Source organism: Pimephales promelas, chromosome 16, assembly GCF_988280905.1.
Source record: "Pimephales promelas chromosome 16, fPimPro1.hap1.1, whole genome shotgun sequence".
Lineage (NCBI taxonomy): Eukaryota > Metazoa > Chordata > Actinopteri > Cypriniformes > Leuciscidae > Pimephales > Pimephales promelas.
In genome coordinates, this window is record NC_142784.1 from 10,909,737 (window position 1) to 10,929,981 (window position 20,245).

At 37.9% G+C, this 20,245-nt stretch overlaps 1 protein-coding gene across 3 annotated transcripts in view; it reads right to left on the bottom strand.

Annotated features, from left to right (window-relative positions):
• maml2 (mastermind like transcriptional coactivator 2) overlaps positions 1-19,739 on the bottom strand; it is a 90,726-nt gene extending 70,987 nt beyond the window's left edge. The window contains exons 1-2 of one of the 3 annotated variants that reach the window (XM_089120980.1): positions 19,510-19,739; positions 16,610-17,038 (exon numbers count right to left, since the gene is read on the bottom strand). In XM_089120980.1, the coding sequence (XP_088977106.1) occupies positions 16,610-17,011 (402 nt within the window). In that variant the 5' untranslated portion in view covers positions 17,012-17,038; positions 19,510-19,739. Of the gene's footprint in view, positions 1-16,609; positions 17,039-17,631; positions 17,687-19,434 lie in introns of those variants that run through there. The other 2 variants (XM_039660123.2, XM_039660124.2) reach the window with 2 other exon arrangements.
• Positions 19,740-20,245: the final 506 nt, after the last annotated feature.

Sequence of the window (20,245 nt, forward strand, 5' to 3'; positions counted from 1 at the left end):
ATGCCGTTGGTATATGGCACAAGCTTCTCTTTGTTTCCGGATGTGGGGAAAAAAACATCCAATAGATGCTAAAATAAGAACAGGAAGGAAGCAGGGGGTGGGGTGGCAGCGGCAAGCTACGGGGGAGGACGAGAGAGTGGGAGTGAGAGAGGAATGTTCCCTTTTCACTCGATTCTCTCTTTCCGTAAAACACACACACACGGTCTGTACAATAGATATACGAGCGGAATGTTACATTACAGTTATTTACCGTGCGAGTAGCGAGAGTTTGAAACTTTAACAAGCTGTATGACTCATGAAGCCGCCGCGGAGCGTGTGCAGACGCCGCGAGTCGCCCAGACTCTTTTGTGCAGACATTTAAGAGGCCCGACAGATACTAGATAGAACAAGTTCTTCTTTTTGATGAGTCAACAAGTCAAACTGACACGGCGCTCCAGCTGAAGGGGCCCTGGGTAGAACACACTCGTTTATCACTGCGTACACACACTTCTGCGGCTGATCTCAGAACAGCACGAACAGGGACTCGAAGACAATGTACCTGGAAAGGTTATAAATGCAGATGGGACTAAATGCACTGTGGTGGCACCATGGTTCAGTCATATCACATATGGAAACACCAAGGTATATACAGGGAACATTGTACGTTTTTGTTAGTATATGCATAAATCCTTTACAAAAACAGTACTATTCTATTAAAATTATACAATTTGAAGGTTGGACCCATTTGCATCACCTACACGTTTACATCAACTTTACTGTAGCCATGTGGGTGCTCAGTCCCAAATTTCATATTATAAAAGATGAAGTGCTAGTACACAGGCTATTTAAGGCTATTTTAGTATTGGTTATGACTGAACGACAAATGCTAGACTGAGACGCTCTTCTCCACTCCTCAAATCCATTTAGCCTTTAAATATAGTGTTTCTTTAGTAGAGAAAATGCTGTACTTATTCAAATAATTTATTTGCGCTTGCATTGCAAACAAGCATAGACGCTCCACTTTGTGTGGCACTTTATTCACGATGGAGGCGGGTGAGCTTTGGCTGACAGTTTTAAACAGCCAATAGAGTGCCGAAGTGATGACGTCACTTTTTAGGACAACTCGGAAGCTAGCGGCGCATGGGTTCCCTCGGTCGAAAAGCTATGCATTTTCCCCATAGACTTTTGGAAAATCGCAAAAAATAAGATTTGTGTTCAACAAAGGGTTGTGACCCTTACACGTTTTGTCTAGCAAGATAATCTTTACAAGTTAATCCAAAATTTACACATTTTGAAGCCTATATAAAGATTTTAGAAAACACAATCAGACACAATAAAGTTTAAAAAAACAAGAGCAGGTTATAACTGTGTGTTTTATGTCATAGATCAAAACGTGAAAATATTTAGAGGCTTTGTTCACCAGAGACTTTATTTCAGGCGATTTAGCAAAAACCCATTCAAAAATCCCATAGGCTTTAGAGCGAGGGAACCGTAATGCTAAAATGCTAACTCACTTCTGCGTTTCGGCCTACAGAGTGACGTCATAACTTCGGCACTCTATAGGTTTAGTCACAAGCTCTTTTTAAATATTTCAACGCATTCTCATCCCAAGGCGTCATATACGACACTTTTGCCTAAGTGTAGACATCCAACGCACATGGCACACTTTAGCGTCAAATGAGACGCTTCGGTTATGGTAGGTTTAGGTCTGGGGTTAGACCACTAGGAGGCGTCTTCTGCCCCATATATATCTGCGTCTCATTTGACGCTAAAGGGTGCCATGTGCGTTGAATGTCTACGCTTTGGCAAAAGCGTCGTATATGACGCCTTGGGATGAGAACGGGCTCAATATTTTCATGGGTTACAAAAGGGTGACCAAAAGTAATGATCTATGAAAATAGAATATGACGATGTTGCTGGTTTTTGCCAACTCATTCAGCTCTCCGGTCTATAAATGTATTTAATGCAGTCGGACATACCCTACATGCGAACTGTCTGCCGAGGGTTTCATAAAGGTGGCAAAATGTATGTATTCTGGTGAAAAGCACAAAGTATAAGAAATAAAACGTATTGGAAATATAACAGTGATCCGATGGCAGTAGCTGTCGAGTCAACAGCTGTATACTGATGTAGCTGAAGGCGCTGATGGTTTTTGACTGTACTGAAGCAGAAAAATACCATAATATGCTTGCAGATATTTAAGAAACATGCTAAGTTCACATACTTCTTTCTCCGAAAAACAGTGGTACAGTCAGTTATTCTATACTGTGAAAAGTGCGTACTTTGTTGAATGTCTGTTTTGTTTTGGATAGCTCAATTCAAGTTTACCCAATAGTATTTTGCCAGCAAAGTTGAAGCCATTAAACAAACTGGGTAAGAGATAACAGATTCTACCCGACCTAAAAAGTCTCAGCATCCATCTAAAAAGCTGTATAACCACGGCGTATTAAAACACGGATAAACTATTGTCGCCTTCCATTGTCAATTGTGCTTGTTCCTGTCGCTCTTTCCTCAACCTGGCAACCTGTATGAGGAGGAGGGAAAACAACTCTCGCCAATATTTTGAATATGGACTGCAGTACCCATTTCAATATTACATACTGCACCTTTAATGGTTGCAACAGTTCACTGTACACTGTACCAGTACACTGATCTGAGGACTGGAAGTGTCTGTGAAGAAACGATGAGCTTCTCATACAGATAAACTGAGAAGTTGGCTTGAATGATGCATGGGCAAAATACTTTTTTTTTTCAATGGTTTCTCATAGTTTGTTGAGTCGATTAGGCTAGTTCAATTTACAGTATAGTGCACGCTTTACACATGTAACATCTGTTTCACATTGTAATTGGATGCTTTTTGTCTTCAATGTTTCAATACCGGTGTGTATGTTTTCAATACGGTGTGTTTTTATTTTCAGAGCTTTATTTTCTTTAAATGATACATATAGTATCACAAATGAAAGGCATTTCAGATATTCAGCATCAATGTCATTTTTAGGTGCTTCAATACATTGTGACAGTGTTGTAGTCGAGACCACCTCAATCGAGTCCGAGTCAAGACCGAGTCCATAGAGAGTCGAGTCCGAGTCGAGACCGAGACCAGTGAGGGTTGATTACCTAATTTACTTTTATTTACTTAGAGAAATCCTTTTTTTTTTTTTTTTACTGAATTTACTTAGAGTTTAAAAAATATGATCAGTTTAGGGTAAAAAGGCCACATAGTAGGTGGTGTTAAAAGTAATTTTTATTACAATTTGTCATGCGCAGTTGCGCACTAGAAAATCACCAATCACTGGGCGTGTCAATCAAATTAAAGAAATATTTTATTAACATACATTAATAATCATGAAAAATATTTTTAATTAAACGCGAGTTTACTCGGGAATTATTCCGAGTCCTAAAAAAAAAATGTTCGAGTACGAGTCAATTCCGAGTCCAAATGGACACGAGTCCATGAAACTATAGTCTTTCTTTAAAGAAAACATACAGCTTTTTAATCTGCATAATGGGAGGCTGTGACATTGCAGACAGAGAGGTTGAGTCTGCAGGGGCGCAGGGTTTTTCCTCGGCTGACCTCCAGTCAGGGGCTGTAGTGAAACAGCAGAGGGTCTGTGTCTGCGAGAGGAAGGCAGAGGGCACATGGCGCCACGATCAGCTCTGCCAGGAGCCAAGACTGTCACCTCGCAACACAAACACACACACATCCAGGTGCAAGTCTACAATATAATGAGACGATTCATTGAGAATATTGATTATGAGAGAGAAAGAAAGGATGGATGGATGGATGGATGGATGGATGGATGGATGGATGGATGGATGGATGGATGGATGGATGGGCAGACAAATAGATAGATAGATAGATAGATAGATAGATAGATAGATAGATAGATAGATAGATAGATAGATAGATAGATAGATAGATAGATAGATAGATAGATAGATAGATAGATAGATAGATAGATAGATAGATAGATAGATAGATAGATAGATAGATAGATAGATAGATAGATAGATAGATCGATCGATCGATCGATCGATAGATCGATAGATAGATAGAGACAGAGATTAGATAGATAGATAGATAGATAGATAGATAGATAGATAGATAGATAGATAGATAGATAGATAGATAGATACAGACAGTCAGAGATTAGATAGATAGATAGATAGATAGATAGATAGATAGATAGATAGATAGATAGATAGATAGATAGATAGATAGATAGATAGATAGATAGATAGAGATACAGACAGACAGAGATTAGACAGACAGACAGACAGACAGACAGACAGATAGATAGATAGATAGATAGATAGATAGATAGATAGATAGATAGAGATACAGACAGACAGAGATTAGATAGACAGATAGATAGATAGATAGATAGATAGATAGATAGATAGATAGATAGATAGATAGATAGATAGATAGATAGATAGATAGATAGATAGATAGATAGATAGATAGATAGATAGATAGATAGATAGATAGATAGATAGATAGATAGATAGATAGATAGATCGATCGATCGATCGATCGATCGATAGATAGAAACCCTAACGCCTAACCCTAAAGGCTTCATTTTCAAATATTTTTAACTATAAATCCTCATTTTACAATATTAACAAGTTGTGGTTTAAAGCTTCCTGATGAATATGGTTAGAAGGCAGGAAACGGGTTGTGCAACTCCAATGACTTTTACAGTCATCCAGTCACCTGATCCTTTTATGGGAAATCAGTTTGAATTTCAGACTTGGACAATGAATCATTGCCAATGAATTCAATTGTTCTACATGATCCTGCACCAATATTGTAATCTGCAAAGCTAATTAACTGAATTGAGCAATAACATACATCTAAGATAAAGAGTGAGACTAATTTGTAGTTTCTAAAGCGGTGCCAGAATGTTGCTACATGGAGTTCGGTGTGGTTTATAATGTGTTGCAATACAGTTGCTAGTGTTTTCTGGTCTAAATGCAAGAAAAGTGACCTCACACATGCACAATTTGAAGAATCTGTGCCCACCAAACAGCAACAGGATGGGTTCGGTGAGAAAAGTTCTACTTTAGAGTTAGTAGTTGACTCAAATCCCAAACCTTAATCATGTGCAATAGTAGTAGTGATAGTAAACACCACTACCGTTACCAAAACCATTCAAAGCTTACCAACTTGCCATACATGTATTGTAAGCTGAGCTGAATATACTGTATCACATACTTGGAAAGTTACATGGTTCACAATTTTTTTTTCTAAACATGGAAGGTTTTGAAAAGCCAAACTAGTTGTGATCACAATTTTCTTTAAAACAAATTCTATATTTTCTTCCCACAATGCATCACAAGGATATGAGCACAGATGAGTGCCAAAGCAGAGTCAAAAATGCAACATTGAGCATTCTTTAGTCAGCATGTCATTCTCAAGAGACGGAGAAAATGCTGTCCGTGCCACATTTCATATTTCAGGCGTCTGTGAGACACAATGTGGAGATGCTTAAAGAAAAAGAAAAGAACTAGACACTTCTGGCACAAATCTGACTTTAGACAAGAGTAAAAAGGGGGATATTTAAAAATAAAAATTAATAAATTTGATCTTGCGAAATCCTAATGGTATTTGGCAACAGTCAACCGTTAAGTACGTTAGGTAAAAACAAAAGGTTGTCAAAAGGTTATTCTCAGGTTACAGTGCATAAACCGTCAAACAAAGATGACCTTGAAGTTACCTCTCTGGGCGAGCTCTGGTATGGAAGCTTGTTTCAGCCATAGAATGAAAAATATAAAAAGTAATTGCGACTTTTTATCTCACAATTATTTTTGACTAAGAGTTTACTGACTTTATTTCTCAGAATTGTGATATGGAAAGTCAGAATTGTGAGATATAAAGTCAGAATTGCAAGATATAAAGTCAGAATTGCGTGATATAAAGTCAGAATTGCGAGATATAAAGTCAGAATTGCGAGATATAAAGTCAGAATTGCGAGATATAAAGTCAGAATTGCGAGATATAAAGTCAGAATTGCGAGATATAAAGTCAGAATTGCAAGATATAAAGTCAGAATTGCATGATATAAAGTCACAATTGCATGATATAAAGTCACAATTGCGAGATATAAAGTCAAAATTGCGAGATATAAAAAGTCAGAATTGCGAGATATAAAGTCAAAATTGCGAGATATAAAGTCAGAATTGCAAGATATAAAGTTAGAATTGCGTGATATAAAGTCAGAATTGCGAGATATAAAGTCAGAATTGCAAGATATAAAGTCAGAATTGCGAGATATAAAGTCAGAATTGCGTGATATAAAGTCAGAATTGCGAGATATAAAGTCACAATTGAGAGATATAAAGTCAGAATTGTGAGATATAAAGTCAGAATTGCGAGATATAAAGTCAGAATTGCAAGATATAAACTCAGAATTGCATGATATAAAGTCACAATTGCGAGATATAAAGTCAGAATTGCTTGATATAAAGTTACAATTGCGAGATATAAAGTCAAAATTGCGAGATATAAAGTCAGAATTGCGAGATATAAAGTCAGAATTGCAAGATATAAAGTCAGAATTGCAAGATATAAAGTCAGAATTGCATGATATAAAGTCACAATTGCATGATATAAAGTCACAATTGCGAGATATAAAGTCAGAATTGCATGATATAAAGTCAGAATTGCAAGATATAAAGTCAGAATTGCATGATATAAAGTCACAATTGCGAGATATAAAGTCAGAATTGCTTGATATAAAGTCACAATTGCGAGATATAAAGTCAAAATTGCGAGATATAAAGTCAAAATTGCGAGATATAAAGTCAGAATTGCGTGATATAAAGTCGGAATTGCGTGATATAAAGTCAGAATTGCGAGATATAAAGTCAGAATTGCAAGATATAAAGTCAGAATTGCGAGATATAAAGTCAGAATTGCATGATATAAAGTCAGAATTGCGAGATATAAAGTCAGAATTGCGTGATATAAAGTCAGAATTGCGAGATATAAAGTCAAAATTGCGAGATATAAAGTCAGAATTGCGAGATATAAAGTCAGAATTGCGAGATATAAAGTCAGAATTGCGTTTGGTTTTTGCGTCATTGTAAGAGGAAGTGAAAAAGGTAAATAGCGGATTTATCTCATCTCACGAGAAAATGAGAGAGTGTTGCACGACCATTCAATATCTGTATTAATAGTATTTAAATGTATGTATAAATGTTCTATAACTCATTCAGTTAGAGCTCAGTTTCAGTCATTCAATCCACTTCAAGTTTCGGTATTATTTGAGTGCAGTGAACTCAATTTAATTGAGTAAATAGTACTGTTAGGTTTTACAGTGAGACATAATAGTAAATTAAATAATTAAAAATGCTATGAAAACTATGAAAGTCTTAAAAGGATAGTCCAAAAACAAACATGGTGAAGGCTGAAACAAATCAAGATTTTTTTTTTATCTACATATACAGTAGAGACAATATAGAGAATGTATGGAGTACTTTTTTTTTTTTTTGCCACCCACTCTCTGCTGAAGTTGTGCTTTGACTTTGACCCTGGAGGCAGAGAGGGAGAGAAAGACAAGCAGGAGGGAGGGACAAGAGCGTGGAGGGAAAGGAGACATAGAGAGGGCTTGTGCTCCTTTTCAGGGCTGTGAGCGAGGAGCCTGGGAACGTGGAGCAGTTTGGCCAGGCTGATAGAAATATCCTGAGTTGAAATGTAAACAGGCCTGATCTCTGATCTACCAAGAGAGCCCCCGATGTGACCCGGCACTGACATCAGGAGCCCGCTTTCTCATTTCCTGGGCTGGACGACGACCCCACGGGAAAGTGGGGTGTGTTTTAAGTTTCAAAAATCAAATCACAATTCTTTGCACCTAAAGGATTATTAGGAACACCTGTTCAATTTCTCATTAATGCAATTATCTAATCAACCAATCACATGGCAGTTGCTTCAATGCATTTAGGGGTGTGGTCCTGGTCAAGACAATCTCCTGAACTCCAAACTGAATGTCAGAATGGGAAAGAAAAGTGATTTAAGCAATTTTGAGCGTGGCATGGTTGTTGGTGCCAGACGGGCCGGCCTGAGTACTTCACAATCTGCTCAGTAACTGGGATTTTCACGCACAACCATTTCTAGGGTTTACAAAGAATGCTGTGAAAAGGAAAAAACATCAAGTATGCGGCAGTCCTGTGGGCGAAAATGCCTTGTTGAGCAACTTTGACTGAAATAACCACTCGTTACAACCGAGGTATTCAGCAAAGCATTTGTGAAGCCACAACACGCACAACCTTGAGGCGAATGGGCTACAACAGCAGAAGACCCCACCGGGTACCACTCATCTCCACTACAAATAGGAAAAAGAGGCTACAATTTGCAAGAGCTCACCAAAATTGGACAGTTGAAGACTAAAATGTTGCCTGGTCTGATGAGTCTGGATTTCTGTTGAGACATTCAGATGGTAGAGTCAGAATTTGGCATAAACAGAATGAGAACATGGATCCATCATGCCTTGTTACCACTGTGCAGGCTGGTGGTGGTGGTGTAATGGTGTGGGGGATGTTTTCTTGGCACACTTTAGGCCCCTTAGTGCCAATTGGGCATCATTTAAATACCACGGCCTACCTGAGCATTGTTTCTGACCATGTCCATCCCTTTATGGCCACCATGTCCCCATCCTCTGATGGCTACTTCCAGCAGGATAATGCACCATGTCACAAAGCTTGAATCATTTCAAATTGGTTTCTTGAACATGACAATGAGTTGACTGTACTAAAATGGCCCCACAGTCACCAGATCTCAACCCAGTAGAGCATCTTTGGGATGTGGTGGAACGGGAGCTTCGTGCCCTGGATGTGCATCCCACAAATCTCCATCAACTGCAAGATGCTATCCTATCAATATGGGCCAACATTTCTAAAGAATGCTTTCAGCACCTTGTTGAATCAATGCCACGTATAAATGAAGGCAGTTCTGAAGGCGAAAGGGGATCAAACACAGTATTAGTATGGTGCTCCTAATAATCCTTTAGGTGAGTGTATAATTTGGGAAATTTCAGATGAGGTGAGCGGAACGGTTAACTTCCCTATCGATTATTCATTAATTTATTTATATTTCTGATAAATCAACCTTGCTTTTTTGGGCTTCAAAATCTAAGGTCTCATTCACTCCCATTGTAAAGCAAGGAAGAGTCAGTATATAATATAACTCTGAATGTGTTGAGCTGAAAGAAGAAAGTCATACACACCTAGGATGACTTGAGGGTGACTAAATTATGGGATGATTTTCATTTTGGGCTGTACTAACCATTTAATTCCAGTGAATTCCTATATTATAATGTTAACACCATGTTTTGTGATGTTTTATTTGGGGGAAAAATTGGAAATAAAAAATGGAAGTAGTTTGGATTGTTGTGTGTGAAAACCGGTTAAAATCACAAAGCATGTCTGTGAAACACAAATCTAACCCTCTCAGGGAGAACTAGCCATTCAGTGTTTGTCAGTTTTTTTTATTAACGGCAGATGCTAATGGTTAAAGCATGCAAAACCCTTGATAATGTGGTTAATCTAATGTTGTTTACAGTGAAATCATGTAATGATTGAAAGTGAAAGGCTAACACACAGGGGAGTGTGGCCATTTGAGTCATATCAGTCATTTATTCAACTCCCACATACTGTATCTGGGCTTGAACACTCACAAAGGCATACATTGTGGGTTGTGGGTTTTGTGGGTTATTGTTTTTTGCAGCAAAGAGTCACAGATTTGATCATCCACTCATGGCCCTTGCATACACACCTGAGGATGCAGTTTGTTTCCCACAAGAGTTGAATTTCAGGTGAGTTCAACAGAGCACAAGACTTGTCGAAAGATATAGTGAGCCACCCCCTCTAACGCTTCTCATTTTTTCCTGCTCTGTTCCAGATATCGGAGTGGTCTGTGTGCTTTCTCTGTGCTGGGAAAATCACACTAAACATGAACATGTCTATCAATTCACAACCACAGGCTGGTGCAAAGACTTCCCCGCTCTTTCCTTCCTACAGGGATATTCAGTGTGGCCCCACAAAGTATGGACATTTAAAAGTCATCTAAGACTCATTTGAAATTAGTTTAATTTAAAGGGACACTTCAGGATTTAGCATTAAGCTTTGTATTAGTAGAAAACCTGTAGTATTTTCGAATTACCATGCTTTCCACCCTCATATCCCCCTGAGACGAGAGATTTATGTATTTTTTTTGTCTGGAAAAAATCCTCTGATGACACAAAAATCATCATTTTGCCTCATCTGAGGATTTTTGGGCCAGAGGCTAAAGACTAGAGTCAGTAGTCGGGTCTGTCCCGCATGTTCTCAACCCGCCCATAGAGGGCGATCTCACTCACAGAATGAACACATAGTGTCGGCCATCTTTTTTTGGAAGCTAAGCTAGCAGGCTCTTGTTCTGTGGAGAAAGATGAGTAGTAGGGGTTACCATCCTCTTTTTCCCCGACATGTCTGGGATTCAGCTTTTGCTTGCAGTCGCCATTCATTGTTTACATGCACAGCTTTTGTTTCAATCTAACTGAATTCATTCCGATTGGTGAATCTGAATGTAGTGTTTACATGAATGCTAAACAAGTGATCGGTTGATGTGCGTTGTAACATTGCTAAGAAAATTCCCGCTCCTCCGCGAGAGATACGAGACCGGTACATCCCACAGGTGTCGCTCATCGGTAATCACGCCTCGCGCCGCAGTAAACATGATGAATGGCGACTGTAGAACGCAAAAGCCGAATCCCGGACATTTTTGGGCGATCTTGAAACACATTTTCGGGCAGACTCATCACAGAGACTCACTATTAGCCTGGACTTCTTGTTTAACTACTGCGCTCTGTTACCGGTAGGCGTGGCTTCCTAAAGGTTAGCGAAGCAAGTGCATTCTGGGAGTTGTTGTCTTTCATCCACATAAGCCAAAAATACATTGTCTGGCTTTTCTCAGTCTAGAAAGCTCCAAATTCAAAAATAATTCACATTTCTTCTACATAAATGACATTTTACGGTACATACACATTCATCTTTCCAGTGTGTAAGTATCCCTTTAAATGTAACATTTTTGACAAGCCAAACATGTCCATCTCTGAGTAATAAACTAAATAAACTTTCCGTAAATTAAGCAAAAAGCATTTAGAACGTCACCAGCTTGTTTTATAATTGCCAAAAATATATATAGCAAAGTCAATATAAAGTACTTGATATCCACATCTTTGCTGCCTCCAAACGACAAAGACAAACATGCAGTTGAAACAGTTGGAGACAACAATCAAGCACACATTCCAGATCCAGGACAGATATACTGTACCACAGGATTAATACAGTCCATTAAAACATGACAGAAACTTTAATGAACCCACAAACTACATTGTCACATACGCATGCCTCTCAGGGCATGTTTCGAACTCGTATGTAACGGCCTAGAAAGTTCTTTCAGTTTCATCATTTCCCTTGGTTAACTATAATAGACTAAAACTCCGAATTTGGGTAACAGAGGCTGATGCTAGACGCTGAGGGGGCGATTTCTGCCTGCAGCCATCGTGTTGTGCAAATGCAAGTAGGGATGTATACGGCGAATGGTTTCAGCACTCTTCAAAGCCCCAGTCATGTCTCAGACTGTGAATAAAACATGAGGTATACACAAGGCGCACCTCACAAAGAAACCTCTAGGAGAGCCAGCACAGATGAAGAGGGAATGCTTTTGATTTAAGCAGCATGTGCAATCCTACTCGAGTTTCCTAAAGTTCTCTTCTATTTATGCCTCAGCTTTCCACTTGTGCATTTTTATCTTGTTTTGTAGGTCACACTCAATGCTTATGCATTTGATGCTGCACATAGGTCAGATTAAAATGATCAACAAGCCCTCCATCCTCCAAAATCCTCAGACTTATAGCCTTAAACGGCATACCCACAGATCACCCGCAATCTGTTTGACGGCTGTCGGATGCATATTGCACACAAAAAAATGACAAGAGCTGACTGAAAACCGGCCGTTTCAATCTGACAGACCTTTCAAAATGTCTAAAATGCAAAACAGAACGCACCAGTCCGCCTAAAAACAGTCATTTTTATGGAGTACCAGTTTGATAAAATCATTACTGTTGAGAATTGTCCCATTGGTTTGGTCTTAGTGGTATCAGATCTTTAAATGACTCAAGAAGTTCACAAAAAATGCCCCAAACTTCATATGTCCCTTGTAAGAATAAACTGGACCACACTTTACAGTTGTTGACAGTCAAAAATGTGACTTTCTCCTTGACTTTTTAACCAGTTGCTTAGGCTTTCTGCCAAAGCATGAGTGTGCTCATGTAGGACTACTTTATTTTCATGTCAACATGAATATCAACCATGGGATGAACTGCCCAGGGACTCATTCATTTCCCCTCAAGTAAGGCACAGACAGTTGTGCTGGGCTTAAAGTGGTCTCTAAGGAGCTGGACTGATTGTTCCACATTCAGGTGGAGTGAAACTAAGCATGGGCCACCTTCAGCTTCCACTCCTAAAGCACTACAGCCAAGAAACACCAGGAAACACTTTGACATTTCCTTCTTCCACCTATTATTCCTAATGCCTGCCTGTCATGCCTAATTATGTCCAATTATATTGTTACATCCTTGAACATTAGATTGAAGGTTTAGTCTTTAAAATAAGCATTGCTTATGGGATAGTTAACTCAAAAAAAATCATAATTTACTCATCATAACACCATTCTCATCTCATGTGGCTTTTCTTTTGCGAAACACAAAAGAAGATATTTTGAAGAATGTTTCAAATGTCAAAGACTCACTGTATTAAAAAAAAAACACTGAAACATGTTTCAAAACATCTTCTTTTGTGTTCCATAAAGGAAAGAAAGTCACACAGGTTTGGAATGACATGAAGGCAAGACATTGAAAACGGAATTTGCAACACGGAAATAATAATACTTAAAGAACTGAATATGTTGTTTTCGGAGGCTTAATTGCAATTAAATGAAAATTTATTGTAGCTCAAATCTATACTAAATTCAATAAGCTGAAATTAAGTACTATGTTTGACCCACTTAAAGAGGACATAGATAAAAGTGGTAAACTATAATATTCTTTAAAATGTTAAATATACTTGTAATTACACATTTGCAATGATGAAGTTGCAATTCAGTACCATTCAAATGTAATATTGAATAAAACACTAGTTAAATTTACAATAAAGTGTATGTTAGTTAACACATCTCAATAAGCAAGATAAAATATGATTCAAATATTATTTAAAATTAGTGCTGGGCAACGATTAATCGCATCCAAAATAAAATATTTCTTAAATATATACATGCATATGTATGGAAGAGGATTAGGGCCAAGCAATAATAAAAAATAAAACCATCTCGAGATTGAAGTCATTATAATACGAGATTACAATCTTGAGAAAAAACTAATTTAAAATCGAGAATAAAGTTGTTGTGTTTCGAGAAAAAAAGTCGAAATACAATCTTGAGAACAAACTCATTAAATATCGATAATAAAGTTGTGTTTCGAGAAAAAAAATTGTTAAATTTCGAGAGAAAAAAGTCGAAATACAATCTTGAGAATAAACTCATTAAATATCGAGAATAAAGTCATTGTGTTTCGAGGAAAAAATCGTTAAATTTCGAGAAAGAAAAGTCCAAATACAATCTTGAGAATAGACTCATTAAATATCGAAAATTAAGTAATTGTGCTTCGAGAAAAAACTCATTAAATTTCGAGAAAAAAAGTTGAAATACAATCTTGAGAATAAACTCATTAAATATTGAGAATAACTTCATTGTGTTTTGAGAAAAAACTCATTAAATTTCGAGGAAAAAAAAGTCGAAATACAATCTTGAGAATAAACTCATTAAATGTCGAGAATAAAGTCATTGTGTTTCGAGAAAAAACTCGTTAAATTTCGAGAAAAAAAGTCGAAATACAATCTTAAGAATAAACTCATTAAATATCGAGAATAAAATCATTGTGTTTCGAGAAAAAAATCATTAAATTTCGAGAAAAAAGTTGTGTTTCGAGAAACTGTCTCCATGGTACCATTACATTGCTGACACACCGCACTACCATTTTTGGTCCCCATGTCCGCGCGGAGCTCTCGGGACACCCTTCTATGCCAGTAACTGTTTTTATGAAGTAGCTAACTGGCTATTACTTTCGGATTGTGGTTGTGTACGCCTCCATCCACGGAATGTAACGACTGTAACCATACAGCCATTGGCAATGCCTTACATACGGTTATAGGGTAATTGATCATAGCTGTCCATTTGCCAGAGTGCATTTGGGCCAGCGCTGTTCGTTGTTCAAGTGACAGCTCAAACATCTTTTATCAGTAAAGTTCTGCACGGGCAAATTCAGTGACACTTTCAATGCAATACATTACTGCTAAAGTTGATAGTATTTCTTTGTTACTGAAATAAAGTCTATAATATAGCTTGACTAGTGATCCAACTCTGCCATCTCCTCTATCAGTACACTCAACACTGATCAAATGCGTTATTCTACATTTCATTTCAACTTTTATTCTCGAAACACAACAAATTTATTCTCGAAATTTAATGAGTTTATTCTCACGATTATTTTGACTTTTTTCGCGAAATTTAACAAGTTTTTTTCTCGAAACACAACGACTTTATTATCGAAAATTAATGAGTTTATTCTCAAGATTGTATTTCGAGTTTTTTTTCTCGAAACAAAGATTTTACTATTGATACTTAATGAGTTTATTCTCAAGATTGTATTTTGACTTCCTTTCTCGAAATTTAACGACTTTAAATCTCAAGATGGTATTATTTTTTTATCATTGCTTGGCCCTAATCCTCTTCCGTACATGTGTGTATTTATAAATACTTAATTATTATACACACACAGTACACACACATCTATTATACAAACACAAATTGTTTTTTTTTTTATTGGATGCGATTAATCGTTGCCCAGCACAATTTAAAATGTACTTTAAAGTTAAACTTTTCATTTTACATCATAATAAGGTGCTTTTAAGTGTGTTAACAGAACTGCATGAACCATGCGTTATAAAAAAATATCATTGAAGACTGTTTAATTGATATAAACTGGGTAAATTGATGGTTGATATAGTTAGATAAGCAAACGGAGCATTCATAATATCCCACTTTCTGTTCCATTAGAGGATATTCCACAATCACCGTCGGTTCCCAAGTCGGTCATTACTCTGAATTTAGGAAAAAACAAATTCATCCGTAAGCCCACAACACTTAGTTACTGGGCAGTCCTCTTGCAATCGTGTTTTCAAGGCCTGTTTGACTTTGAGTAAACACAACCAGTACATGTGTCCTATTGAATGGCTCTAACCGTTTATACGTAGGCTGTATGCTTCAAATGGCTTTATAGGAAAACCATCATTCAAGAAGGTGCTTAAAAGAGCAATTTATCAAACCTTTGATAATAGAGTATGACAATGCATGGTATGGAACAAAACACGAGACCATTCACGCTGTGTTTGGGAGATTTCACCATCCAGCAATATCTGTCTTTGTTAAGTTTGCTGGATAGGCATTGGTGTACACTTGCAAAATCTGCAGCCTGCGCAGCTGCGTACAACCTTCAGTATCAAGCAGACCTTTGCGTTTTCACCATTTACACGGGAACGCGGCGGTGGAGCGTTATAAAGATTTCCACTCTGGAGGGTGGTTTCACTTTTTTGCGTTTTTAAGCCCCAAAAATGCTGTCGCCGTGTAAACGAAAGGCACATCCGATAAAATATTTTTACGTTCTCGTGTAAACAGGGCCTGTGTGTACACTCGCCGACCACTTTATTAGATACACCTGTTCAACAGCTCGTTAACGCAAATATCTAATAAGCCAATCACATGCATGTAACATTCTTCAGTAGCCTAGTATGCAGACATGATCAAGACGTTCAAACTGAGCATTAGAAAGTGATTTAAGTGGAATGTGGCAGACATTGGCTAACACTGAGTATTTCAGAAACTGCTGATCTACTGGGATTTTCACACAGAATCACGAACCGTCTCAAGAAGCCTATGGACTAGTATGGAGGAGTGATCCAGTTCCCAGATTTCATCAAAAATATCTTAATTTGTGTTCCGAAGATGAACGAAGGTCTTACGGGGTTGGAACAACATGAGGGTGAGTAAATACTTTTAATCATTTTTGGGTGAACTATCCCTTTAAGGCCGTTCTGGCCCGGTGCTGGCATGTACCTAATAAAGTGGCCAAGTGTATATTCTATGTTTCTTTGGATTGAATCCCATATGGTTTGATTATTATAATGCAATGGCATTCAAAAAATACAAACAAGAGGGACTGCATGGAAATGTGCATTGTTAAAAAAAGTAAACCCAGATGTCACTGAATCACCACCTCCTCTTAAGTTATATATTGTTTTGTTATATTTGTTATATTTTGAAAAGACCTTTCGAAAGAATCATGTGTCTGCCTGCAGGGCCCTTTTTAATTAAACAGACACCCCCATCTCTCCCTCACACACCCACAGTAATCACATCATATCAGTGTGTTGATGTCATTCTCTGGGGAATTGGTCTGACACGTGTCCCTATGTGTATTAGACAGATTATAAGACTTATGGCGTGGGCGTAGTTAATACAATCCGTAAAACTTACTGCTATTTGCGAAGAAATTTTGGATTCTGCCTCCGACGAGCTGTGGCCTTTGTGTTCGCCGTTCACTCTGCTGTATTCAGGAGGATGCTGAGAGGCCGATCTACTGCCCTTGGTCTTCCTGTTCCCGGGGCCCTGATGGACGATGTTTAAGAGCTGCAGTGTGTTCTCGTGTTCCCGGTCCGAATTTTCCGCCAGACCACGCTCATAGCGGTCCTCACAAGTGGAGTGATGCCGCCGGCAGAGTTCAATTCTGGCACGCAAGCGCTCCACGATGGCACTGTGGAGCTGAGGAACGGCCGATCCTCTTGAAGTGGCGATTGGTGTGATTGATCCTCCCATCCCGACACCCAACATGGGTGCAAAACCACTTGGGGTGGCCTGAGTCGGAGCCGCCTCTCCCATGACCTTTAGTTCCCCTCTTCGTTAACCCTTTAATGGTCACAACCAGAAAAACAACACAATTATTTATTTTTGATTAAATAATCATTAGTTTGGGCAATTATACGCTTTTTTTTTTTCGCTTTGAGAATGTTTATGTTGAACTAATCAAATATGCTCAAATTTACCCTGGCATCCACATATTCAGAAAAAACACTTTAGACAGGAATAACACTGTGATCATTTCATATAAGCCACTTCTGCCATTCAAATATGCTGTTAATTTTTATCTTGAAATTGATCTAAATTAAATGCTACTTTTGCTACTAAATGCTATCAGGACATGAGGGGAAAAAAAATATTTTTCTAATAAATAAATAGTTTTTACAAGACTTTATATATGGTCCGACACTTGCATGTCATTATATCATTAACATTTCACCAAAATCAAGCTCAAATGAAGTTACGAAGATTTTGACCAGCAAATGTTGTGTTTTGTGCATCAGTAACGTGTTGCAACTGAGGCAGTAATTTTTTTTTAAATCAACTTAAGGGTCATAAAGTTTACTATAGCTATGTGGGCGCTCAGTTTTTTCTGTCATTTTGGCAAAATCTCATGTTATAAAAGATGACGTGTTACTCACAAGTTAAGACAGGATATGGGCTCTATGCACAGCGGTATTTCCGGTGAAGGTTTAAGGATGCTCGTTACTTCCGCCGATCGTAGAGTCCAATGCAATACCGAGAATGTATATTGAATTTTATACTCCATGATTATACTAAAGAAATGTTAGTCACAAAAACAGATAAAATAGACATCCCTCGTTGTGTTTATGCTTCTTTTTAAAATTATATTAAATAAACATAAATATAAAATTACATCTAAACGTATGAACGTTTCGTTTCTAAGACGGGAGGATAGTAAATTTTGAAGACTCTGCCATAATCCCGTTTTCCTCGGTTTTCCTCCGCTTTAATCTACACAACCGGAAACTGCTGAGCATCCTTGCGTCAAATGTCATTGCCCATTGGCAATGACCCAAAGACAATCGCCAGACTAAAGGCCCTTCAAACGCTCAACGCAATGCAGCGCAAGGCGAAACGCAAGTGTTTTTGCTAGTTTCAGCCCGACACAATTATCATTTTACCGCAGGACGGGTTGTTTAAATAGCAAATGCATTTGCGCCCATTTGTGCGCATAAGGGCTGCTGGTCTGAAAGCGAAGTGTTCAGGCGCGTTGCTATTTTGAGGCAAATGAAATAGACTGCGCCATATTGACCAACAAAAATGTGGTCTAAAGACAATGATGCAATCTTTTTTTTTTTGTTATTTAAACAGTGTATTAGTAATATAGGCCTATAGGAGGGTCCACAATGCACGTTCACTTTGTCCCGTAGATGGTCTGCTAGCGCTCTTTAACCTTGCGCAGGAGCAAATTCTTTTCTTTTTTTTTTTTTTTTTTTTTTGCAAGTTTTACCTCTTACAAATTCTGCCATTTAAATAGCGACATTACATTACACTCAAAACACACCCTTTACTCATTAAGAGAATAGGGTTAAGCCTTTTAGACCATTTTTTCTCATGTTAAACTAGCAAAAGTGGATTCTGATTATTTGTAAAATAAAGTCAGTGGTAATGTTTCAAATAATTAGAAAAGTCAGCTTCTGGTGTCAGTGTGCGCAGTGTAATTGACTTTTAGCATTCGAGTGTTTAATAATAATGAAAAATATAATTTCTCATGTTTAAAATGGCAATGTTAACGTTTAAAAAAAACATAATATAACGTCCCAACGCTTGTGCTAAAGAGAAAACGTACAGTGCAACGAGGTTTGAACTGTTATTTAAACATCATGTAAACACTAGTAACCTGGTGAAGAACTTATTAGGAAGTGTTGAGTTTTTGTTTAAGAGTAAATGTCAAAAGTAAACGATTTTAAATGTTTTTGCAAGTAAAGTTTCCAGGTAAGCTGGCTATGTCGTGTTAATTAGTTACACAGTTGATATTTGTATTATTTTTTTAACCTTACTTTAATATGTCGACGTTCAAAAATGGAATATTTGAGAAACGTGTGGAAAACACGTTTGTTATCTGGGTATACAAACTCAATAGAAGTAGGATACTCAACTGTGTCTACTCATTACTGATGTCACACAGGCAACAAAACCGAACAAAGTAGCTATATGAAAATCAAATGTGACTTCAAGATCCACACATTTTTTAGAGTGTCTGCAGTATATCGCAACATTATAAAAACACTATGCATTAGGCTACTTTCCAGTGCACCGGAGTGTATTGCAGCTTGCCAGGGTGCCAAAATCGCAGCGTGCGCTCATTCAACTCCATGCAAGGTGTAACAAATCCACAATGTGCAGTCGGAAGGCTTTTACACAGTCCTGCACCAAGCAAAAAACCCAATCACGCTAATGCATGCTGATATCGGTCATACCTGAACGCACATATGGCTATAACCAAAGGTCCCGTGTCAGCGGACAAATAATACACGCAATTATAATCCATTTACTTGACGATAGAAATCCGCGAACTTCGGGGGAGTTCAGGCAGTGTGCAGGCACTTTCCATCATTGTCATCTTTAACGGTGTTTACGGTTCCTTGTGGTGATTCCCAAACAAACTGAATAAAACTGGAGTCGCGGCGCGTTATCCGCGCAGTGGATTGTCAGCAGTCCGGGCGCGTACGGGGTTAGTCCGCAGAGGAGGCTGGCTTACCGCAGCTGACTACAGACTCTCATTGTAGAAGCAGATCCCTCATGCTGGACAGAAACCCTGCGATCGGTGAGCTGTCATTTTGCAGGCTCTAGTGGTGCCAACAGTGAACTACATGAAATGCATTGAGTGCGAGCAACCTGAACATAATTACGTTGAACACGCTACATTTATAACACACATGTATCCGTTAGCCGTCACTAGTATTTGTTTATTCTATATATAGGCTAATGGTAAGTACTAAGTATAATAATAATTTTTTTTAAATTTAAATAATTTAATGTGCAAAATAATGTATAGATTCATTCCTTACAGTCTTGACATCAGTAATTATTAAGGAATAATTATGCAATTTTGGTTACACTTTATTTTAAAGTGTCTGTGTAATCGTACATTTAAGTACTACGTAATATTAATGAACTACTTACTATAGGGATGGGGTAGGATTAAAGTTTGGTTTAGGTTTGGTTGAATGTAATTGTGCAAAATTTACTGTTATTACTATGGAAAGGACATGTAACAAGTACACTGTA